The sequence below is a fragment of the Astatotilapia calliptera genome, chromosome 17 (assembly GCF_964374335.1).
Source record: "Astatotilapia calliptera chromosome 17, fAstCal68.1, whole genome shotgun sequence".
Lineage (NCBI taxonomy): Eukaryota > Metazoa > Chordata > Actinopteri > Cichliformes > Cichlidae > Astatotilapia > Astatotilapia calliptera.
The window spans coordinates 5,070,816-5,081,007 of record NC_137438.1 but is presented as its reverse complement, the minus strand read 5'-3'; the positions used below and the strand labels follow the sequence as shown (position 1 = coordinate 5,081,007).

At 41.1% G+C, this 10,192-nt stretch overlaps 1 protein-coding gene across 5 annotated transcripts; it reads right to left on the bottom strand.

The window, feature by feature from the left end:
• Positions 1 to 1,431: 1,431 nt before the first annotated feature.
• On the bottom strand, positions 1,432 to 8,554 carry pfkfb3 (6-phosphofructo-2-kinase/fructose-2,6-biphosphatase 3). Of its 5 annotated transcripts, none has more exons than XM_026147608.2 (16): positions 8,266 to 8,554; positions 6,377 to 6,505; positions 6,114 to 6,210; positions 5,948 to 6,014; positions 5,783 to 5,857; positions 5,637 to 5,693; positions 5,401 to 5,525; positions 5,082 to 5,289; positions 4,831 to 4,977; positions 4,630 to 4,734; positions 4,403 to 4,532; positions 4,163 to 4,290; positions 3,839 to 4,027; positions 3,637 to 3,659; positions 3,227 to 3,277; positions 1,599 to 2,675 (listed from the first exon to the last, which is right to left on the bottom strand). In XM_026147608.2, the coding sequence occupies exons 1-16, from the start codon at positions 8,333 to 8,335 to the stop codon at positions 2,669 to 2,671; spliced, it is 1,608 nt and encodes a 535-aa protein (XP_026003393.1). In that variant the 5' UTR covers positions 8,336 to 8,554; the 3' UTR covers positions 1,599 to 2,668. The 5 variants fall into 5 exon arrangements, with proteins under 5 accessions (XP_026003395.1, XP_026003394.1, XP_080147497.1 ...); XM_080291370.1 differs by having other exon boundaries at positions 6,377 to 6,502; positions 8,266 to 8,527; XM_026147610.2 differs by lacking the exon at positions 3,227 to 3,277 and having other exon boundaries at positions 1,432 to 2,675.
• Positions 8,555 to 10,192: the final 1,638 nt, after the last annotated feature.

Genomic DNA, 10,192 nt, shown 5'->3' with positions numbered 1-10,192 from the left:
GTTCTGATGAGTCGTTTAAATGTGTTGCTGTCTTCTTCCTTTGGTTTGGCTGGCCTTGTTAAGCAAGTAGTTGGATTTGAATTTTGCTTGACTGTTTCCTTACAGAATAAGTCTTCAAGGAACCCAGAATAGCTGCATAAAGATCAAGTGAAATCAGCCAATAGTTTCAGCATGCATTGAACAACAATGTAATTTATATTAAATAAATTATATTTATTTCTAATCAACTTAGTTATATCCTGTTTTAAAATGTATTGTATGACTGTGTGTATAATCAGTTATAACTAATGCCCAATTGTCCAAATGTAAACTACTATACAAAAAATTAAACTTGTTTATGGTTAAAGCAACACAGAATGCAAAAAGGTGGTACAAATAGAGCTCAAAGTTGAATGAATAAAAGCATGTTTAGCTAAAAGTTTCAATAACAGAAACAACATGCACAACATGAGTGCACATAATTTTGGTACATGTGAACCTCCATATATCAACATGTTGATGTTTAGCAGTGTAATATGATGACTACTGTGAAGCTTTGGTGTTGTCCATTATGGATAATCCTGACCACCCTCTGCACCATTTACTCCACAAGCAGTGGAGAACCTTCTCTAACAGACCGATCCAGCTCTGCTGACACAAGGACAGTTACTCTGTACAAATGCAACATTTACCGTGATAACAGTTCATCACAACACTTTACACACAGCAAGGAAGTTCTGTTGTGCTGCATTGACCACCTAATGTCAGTGAATACTTATTCTGATCTTCACTCAAGTCATCTTAATTCCTGTTTTTGCCTTGCCTATATTGATACATTACTTTGTATGTGTATTTAATTTTCAGATTTACTTTGTTGCTTTTGTTTAATCCAGATATTTTTCTCGTATTGTGCTATATGGCACTCTAGTTATGTCAAGTATACATTTACCTCATCTGTGCTATAGTGTAACTTTCAGCATGCTAACTCTTGCTGCAAAGCCATTATGCTGGCAGAAATAACTCACGTCATGCTAGCACTGCACTCTGCTTTTGTACCATGCCTTCTGTAATTTGTGGCTATAATGTAGCTTGCCATCACCAGTGTATGAGTGTGTGTGGATGACAGGTTGTGCAAAGCACTTTGGGGTCCTTAGGGACTAGAAAAGCGCTATACAAATACAGGCCATTTACCATGCAACAAAATTTGCACTATTAACTCAACCTTCTTTTAGAAAAACAAAAAAGAGAAAAAGTGTCAGGCTTATCAGTGCTAGTCATTACTTCCTGAGTCCATTTTAGGCTGATAAGCAGCTTGTAACTCTGTGCAACTTCGTGACTCATGTGAATAGGTGAGACAGCCAGAACATGCAATGTCATGCACACATTAGCTCCATAAAAGGAACCAGAGTAGCCGGAGCATTATTGGATATGGGCCAATGAAAACAAACAGGGTTTTTCCCCCATGAAGTGAATTTAATGGTTCAACAAAAGGGAGAAAAAAAAAAAAAAAAAAAAAAAAAGAAGAAAATGCACAAAATATAATAATGTACAGTTCTATCAAAACAGAGTGTCTTTCCCTCTGAATACTTATTCACAACTACTTAAAAATAAATAAGGAATATAACAAAACACTTTTACAAAAAGAAAACATTTCAAGTATCTCAAGCAAGCCTGATACAGCAGTTTTCTGCACAGGCGTCACACTTTCCATTCAGTCACAACACAGTATTACAAAGAGTTACACACATTTTCATCAAGTCTCCCCACAAGGGTTCCAAGTCATCTCCCATACAATGTCACTTACACCATATGTACACTAAGATTTACAGAGCTATTATTAACAGCACGCATTTTAACAAAAATATAGGTGCTTAACTTTGTGCGTAGCAGACAATGAGAGCAAAAAGAAAACAAACTTGAAGTAACGTTTCCCATCAGAGACATCTCTAATGATCAGCGTGCACTGTGGCACTGAAACTAAATGGAGAAATTAAATATTGAGATGACATGTAGAGTTCATGGGTGAAATGTGGCGCCTCTCATGTAACGAGTCTGGAGAAAAATGGCGAGAAGCAGCATTAGGCTTGCAAAACAAGCACTACAGGCACTCTACGGCAAAGATCACCTCCATCATTACTGTGCAGTAACATGAAAAACAAACTGACGAACAGAAGCAAAATGTTTCGCCACTGTGCAAAACATTGCTCATTGTGTAGTGTCAACATACAAACCAATCAATTACATAACTTTCAAAAGAAAAAAGAAAAACATGAGTACGTGAAAATACAGTGTACAACTACTACAAAGTTGACAATGTAAACTAAAGACAAAAAAAAAAAAAAAAAAAAAGAAGTTCTCTGCGAAACAGTCTTTGGTCTCTCCAAAGCAATAAACCACAATAAATTGGTTTCCATCAGAGATGCAAAAGTTCTATAAAATATTTTTCAAAAACAGATTCAATCACAGAAAAAAGGAAAAAAATTGAGACATCAATTAAATACAATAACTGTGTTTTGAACAGTAAGACGTGCAGCAACTTGTGTCCTGGGCTTTAAGGAGGAGAGAAGAAGTCGATTTTGGAGAACAACAATTTTACTTTGATGATGTTGCACCGACTCTTCAATGATCCACATGTCGGTAATGTTTCACTGGCAGGGCTGCAGGATGTCATGGCAACCAGGTGAGCTCATCAGGTTCTGCAAACAAAACAGAAGTTTAGATTCACTTTGTACTGCGGCAGCTGTGCACTACATAGCTACTATACAGATCCATAACACAAAAGGCAGCAGTCTTACGCAAAGAGTGGCCTAAGATAGTGTAATGTCTTAACCACACGTTACGTCATGCAGGTTTTCTCAGCCCTAATCTGCTCTTTGATATTTTTAGGTGCTGTGAAAACTTGCGTCGAGTTTGCCACTGTGCAAATAGGTGGCTGCATCGCTTTAATCCTTAGGTGATTATGACAACATGCGCACAAATGCACACACCCTGCACCATCATTCATGCTTTTCCACTGCACCAGCAAATCCTATCCTCATGCCACCAGTGAAGTGTACTGCTGTTGCATATTCAATTATACAATTAAGTTTGTTTACAGATGATTTTGAACATGGCTCCGCTCAGCAAATAAAAACACAGAATTTAAGCCAACTCATCCTACTTTGCTGTGGTTGGCAGATTTAAGTAATGCACTGATGTGGCTGCTAGAAGAACTGAAGAAACTGCATAACCTTTAAAGTGTGTTTACCTTTGAAAGACTAAGAGCGAAACCACCTTTAGATAGTGGAGGATGGTGCACCTTTAAGCAGCACAAGACAGGCCGAGAATAGACCAAAACACACAAAGACAAGAACAGGACAGTCAGCATGAGGATCAGGAGTGTAGTAGTGATGAAAACAGGTTGGAATGACAGGAATGCTAAACAAAAACGTGGGAGTTCCCCATGAACTAAGAACTTCCCTTTTCCCGTTGCTTCCACAGGCAGGATTTTGTAACAAATCATCATTTCCCATTACTCAAGTTTAGATTAGAGTTATTATTAATACATTGTTTTTCCTGTAAAACAGTCGAGTACTGTGGAAGTCCGGAAAAAGAAATGTCATTGAATACGACACAGCACACAGTAGAAGAGGCTGACAGAATATCCTGAATACTTACAGGCAAACTTTGCCCAGCCAGTGCTAAGAGGTGTGGAAAAGGAGGAGAGGGCAGAGGGGAAAAAAAGAAAAAAGGACGAGAAGTAGTGTGAGTGAACGCATGCAGAAAGCTGTCAGGAAGGAAACGCATCTGTGACTCGTCACTTCCTGAATACTGTTCAGCTGGATATCCAGTATAATTTTAAAGGTTTTGATAATCCCACCTGTCCAGGGAGAGTGAGGGGTATGTGTGATGGGCTGCAGAGGGCCAGCGCAGAAACAGAGGGGGGCAACTCCTGGATTGGGGCCTCGTCCAGGTCGTCGATGCGAGGTTTCTTAATGTTGGACTCTGGGCTGGTAAGGGGAGTCACGCTGTTCCTCCTGATCAAGGTGCCAGGACCTCTCTTAACGTCCTGCAGGGAACCAAAACAAACAGACTTGATGGTCAAACACATGCATGGAGTTTCATGAATAAGGACAATGAACAGCAGCTGCTCAGACACAGGAAGTGACAATGACTCCAGCTCTCAGAAATGAGCTCCCATTACCTCTGGTCGCTCCCTGTGGGTGTTTACTGCCTCCACATTCAGGGAGATTGACTCCACTTTGCATCCATAAGCAACTGGGGTGAGTTTGAGCACCGTGTGGAGGGGACACTTCAGGTAGGGCATTTCATCTGGAATAACAAATGGCAAGGAAAATATAAATAAAGATTAAAAAACGCATGCGAGGACACATTTGGATTTGACCTTGAACCCAGGCGGGTTTGTGGGATTTGGAGTACCCACCTGCACTCTTATCCAAGAAGTAGGCCAGCAAGCAGCGCATGACGGCCTGGTGGCAAATAACCAACACGTTCTCTTGCCTCTCCAGCTCCATGATGACTGGCTCGACCCGCTGCACAAGGTCCTGGTAGGACTGCAGAGGTAGAAGGGGAAGGGGGGGGGGTTAAAAAACTATTTGCTTTATATTTTATGAGGTAAAGTGTCAATGCACCAAACGGCTGCTCGTGTACCTCTCCAGCAGGGTAGCGGTAATAATATTTATCTTCATCTCTCAGTGCAAACTCCTCAGGGAATTTCTCCTTCACTTCATCGTATGTCATCTCCTCACAGACTCCCTAAAAGAACACACCGCGCACGTAGTCAGCTTAGACATGATGTGCAATTAGCAATGTGTAATACAACCTAAAAATACATCTTTGAGTGACACTCACTGCATCAATCTCATTAAGAGCCTTCCACTGCTCGTACGGGACTCCGAGGTGCTCGGCAGTCTGGATGCTGCGACACAGCTGGCTCGTCCAGACCTTCAGGTCCTTCAGCTGCTGCTCCTCCACAAATCGAGCCAGGGCGGATGAAAACTACAGCAGGCAAAGCAGTAGTCATATTATCACCTGGTGTTCATTATGAAAGGTTTAAAAAGTATCAGCTGAGCAACTGGAAGCTCTTATGCTCTCTTTTGTACCTGTTTGCCATGAGGAGAGAGGCCAGCGTCACCCCCCACCCTTCCCTTCAGATTGTCCGTGCTCTCCCCGTGCCGACACAAGTAGATGGTTCGGGGCTGGACGTGGATGTTCATCAAGTAGTAAACGATCTTGCTCTGAATGTGATCCTGGATGCGGTTGACGAGAAAACGGCGACCCACATCGATTACCTTGATGAAGGAGAGATCCCTGGGAGAAGACAGGATGCAAATGATTCATCTGAAGGTTTGCAATGAGGCGACATAACCAGCAAGAAAAATCTAAGCCGCGAATTAAATTTTAATTTTATTTTTTTTTTACCTGTCGTATTGATCTGGGTCCAGAGGCTGGTAGCTCTTTTTGTAGCATTCAATTCTTTTCTGGAAATCCAGCATGGCTTCAGTCTTGTTACAGTCCCGGTAGTCCGGGCAGGACACCTTCACTTCCTGCGTAGGAAGGAAAACTGTCAGACGGCGAACAACATGCCTGATGCCAGAGATTTGTGAGCATTGTGTAAAAACAGCACAGTAATGTCTGAGGTTATATTTGTGACTCACCATGATGTTCGACGCAATGACGCTGGGATCATCGCACACAGACTCGATGAAGAAGATCTAAACAGAAAAGTGAGACTTTGTTTAGAAAGGTGCTCCACATCACTGATTCAGTACTTTGGTACTCCGATAACGTTAGCAGCATGTACCTTAAAATCATTCTCTTCCCCGAACTTGAGGATCATGTCTCGCCTTTCTCTTGTTGTGTTGGTAGCGTCAAAGACCTACAAAAAAAGAGAAAGGTTTAAGAAAAGCTTCACCACAGGATAAGGTTGTTACAGAAACAAGTTATTTGAGAAAATGGGAAAACTCACCGCTACTTGGCCACCTTCGTCCTTCAAATAGGACCTGACATCTCTCAAGGCTGCTAAGGCACACTGCCTGAAAAGCAATGATAAGAAACGTTTGTTTTCTTCTTTTTTTAAATAAACAAAATATGTTTTTATTTGGGGTGTTTGTGTAACATGAGGGGAGACTTACTGCCTGATTTTCACAGCACACTCATTGTCAGGTTTGAAGAAATCATAAGAGCTGTAGTTCTTGACTGCTTCTCTGCGGTACTCTCCTACATTGAAGACTGCAACACACACGAGGAAGACAAACAAGTGTGAACACAATCTCCTGGAATTGGAAACATGAGCTGATGCCATTTACTTCCAGGACCACAGTGTTACTGTGAAACTGATAAGCTACTGAACAAATAGGAACAGTGTACAAATGTGCGTTGCCGTCTGTAAGCATACCTTTGGTGGGCATGCCGATCCAGTTGAGGTAGCGGGTGAGTTTCCTGGACATGTACGTCTTGCCCCTAGCTGGCAGACCCACCATGACAATGACGGTGGGTGGGTTGGCGAAGTGGGGAGCACCACCTGCTGTAGAGACATTGTGAGATATCACAATTGCGCTTGTTTGCAAAACGTAAAACATGTTTTGTGTGTTTAACTTCAATTATTCTAGGGGTCTTTTTGGTCCCCTAGGTCCCATCTCTTTAAGGCAAGCCTCTCTTTAAGCCAACAATACGCTGATCGGCTGCTCATCGTAAACATTTGATGAGCAAGTGGCTGGGGCTTCTGTGGTCACAGATGACCATAACAGACATATACCCTTATGTAACTTATGTGAAGTCAGTTTTTTGCTCCAGTGATTAGCTGAACATATACCAATCTCATTATTTGAAACTTCGACAGTATGCAATGCTTTTAATTACAGGTCCATTATTTTGACTAGCATCAATGAAACACTGACTTTAAGTAATTGACTGCTGTGCAAACTAAGGTTTGTATCCAGTTGCATAAATATCGGGTTTTGAATTATTCTTTCAAGTCACCAACCTATAATCTCCATTTCCCGCTGGCGGGCTCACGTTCAGCTTCAACCTCACTGCACATCTGACCCACTTCTGTTAGCCTTCACGAGCCAGGACAATTTGTGTTCACATGACCAGATATACAGTAAGCCCCCCACCCCCAGAGGCTCATGGGAGATTTTACAGGGCTTGCTTCGTGTCACGCCTGCTGCCTCTCCGTCCGTGCAGCATCAGCCATTCATCTTCAAATAGGCCCACGCATCCCCACAGCACTGCTAATCTTGTTTCCACAACACAAGTGCTTAAACGGAAAGACGGATCAAATTTTAAGGAGATGCTCAGACATCAGAGTCAGCCTTCTCTGTGTTGAACCTCCATCGTTCACAACAGATCACCAATAGTTTTAGGTCTTATGACAAAAAGGTTCAGTTGGATAAATTTGCAGGTTTATCTCTGGATCAGACCTAAAACAAAGCTTAAGCCAAACTCCCAGCACTGACAGACGATTGGTGAACCATGTGCAAAATCCTATCAATAATCAGTCAGAAGCAGAATGAAGTAACCAGTGCATTCATGTGTATTGGAAGTGGGGTAAAAATACTGTTATGTTGATTTTTTTTTCTAAACTTACTAATAAGAAATGTGCAAATGATTGTGACAGCACACAAAATATCAAAGACCAAAAAGGGAGAAAAAAAACCCACACACCCACACACACACGAAATTCGCTTTACTTCTATCAAATAGGTCATTTCCTTTAGCATTTAATTCAGTTTTAAATGATCCAGAAGCAAGAAAGCAACGGCTTCGAGTCACCGCCCCATTCACGGGCATTTGCCGATTGACCAACCAGAAAACGGAACCAGCATCGTTCGCAGGTTGCGCGGGGGAGGGGAACGCACAAACCATGGCAACAGGAGCTTTGTCAGGCCGGAGAGAGGTCGTGACGTGTTGCACGTGCTGCGCGAGACCACCAATCAATGAATGAATGATGCCGGTTTTTCGACTTGGCGATTTAGAAGACCGGCGTACGCGGCAGGTGCAAAGACTCAAAAATATTGGACCAAAACTGCAATTCAGTCACAAAAGTAACACTACGGGGTTGTTTTACAGCAATGCAGCGACCTGGTGACGTGATAAGCATTCATACGGCAATATCCACCCAGCACCACACTCACATGTCGTCAGAAAAAAAACAGAAAGAACTAGCTTGATTAGCGTACGTTAATACGCGAAAATACATTGAAAATACCAGTTATCGTTACATTTAAGAAACTACTGAGGTACCCACGAGCAAAGAATAATATAATATATGCAGTGTTTTACCTCTCCGCCTGTCATCCTTTGTGGGAACCCAGATCTTTTGGATCCTGTTCTGGGTGAGCTCTCTGGGCATTCCTTTGGGCCTTATGAACTGCACAGCACACAGGAGAACTAAGACGCTTAAATCCCGTCGATAAAAAGACTTCGAAGAGCCGGAGGCGATGTAAAACTAGAGCGTAGTTCTTCCGTTCAGTGTGTTCAGCGTACTGACCGGTGCAGACCCGGGTTTAATCTACCGGCCTGTGCCACACATCCGCTATTTAACTCCGCCCGCGCGGCCGGCAGACAACGTGACTTGGGACGCGCGCGCGCAAGCACATACGTTCACACATATTACACGCGCACACAAGCTGCGCCACAGCGCCACTCTGTGGCAATCCTTAGAACAGCACTTAATACGTAACCCCTTTTTCATTATCGACATTGTGTGCAATAGTTCTTAAACCGACTGCAATCCACGGTATATTACTCATTTCATTCTATTTTTAGCAGCGGCGCCAGCGGCGGGTATAACTGATATCTGATATTTATTAATTAAAGCTCCATGTGGTTCTCTAAGACTGATTTTCAAATATTCCTGAAGCTTTCTGCTGTAGGTTTATTTTTAAAATATTTTTTACCATTTCAAAATGCAGCATTGCCATTAATTTCCATTTTGTCTCGGTCTAACGTGTAGTGTGAATTAACAATTTTTCTGTGTATTTTTGTGTATTCATAATATTTTCGAATATTATTGTTTTTATATTTTTTAGGATAATTCTGATAAAGTTTTTATAAAAGGGGGCTATTTATGCGTTTTATTTTATTTATTTATTTGTATTTTATCAAAGAACGATTCGAAATTGATACGATTTCATGTATGAAACCTCCACGTCCGCGGTCTTTGTGGTCAAGATGATTTGCCCCCCCCCCCGTTCTCCACGTCCACTCGCAACCCCCAACAAAATCTAAGCTACTTTGTTCAGTCTAAAGATGTGTGAAACCAACCCCAGAAGAGACGTGCAGAGCCTCACATCACCTCTCTCTCCTTCCTCATTCTGGGCCGTCCCACTGAGTCACAATGGGTATCATTAGACATACACTGGTGTGGATTTAACTTTTTCAAAAATGCCCGCATTAGCCAAGCACGCTTTCATCTTATAGCGCAATGAGGACATTCGAAGGGAAATGACGTGGAAAGGCAGAAATGACAGACAAATGATACTGAAAGAAGCTCAGGTTTGGTTAACAGCTGAAGAACCTGGAGAGGTTTAATGACATATATACAATGACATATAGACTATATGTCATTGTGTGTGTATATATATATATATATATATATATATATATATATATATATATATATATATATATATATATATATATATATATATATATATATATATATATATGTCATATATATGTCATATATATATATATATATATATGTCATATATATATATATATATGTCATATATATATATATATATATATATATATATATATCATATATATATATATATATATATACATATATATATATCCCATTACTGACTTTATAATGGCTTTTTAAAAATGTATTGACGTGTGTGGTATCTTTCTAAAAAAAAAAAAAAAGTGCCACATAGTAACATCAAAAAAATATGGGACAATCTGAAACTTCTTCATTGCCTAAGTTGGGACTCCTTCTGACCTCCTTTCAACCTTTTCCCCAAACCAACCATGATTCTCTACATCGTGTCCTGTTTACAGAATGAATCAGAGTGACAAACTCTTTCCTCTTGGACAAACAGTGGGCACAATAGTTGTGGAATTTACATCCATTGTAAATATTCATACCACGCACACTTCCCCCCCTCCAACCCCCAAGCTGATTAAGAGTTAAACAAGGTCAGGTTGTGAACTTTACCTGGAGGGTTGAGATATGTTCAGAGTCTGAAGTGAAAGGGTT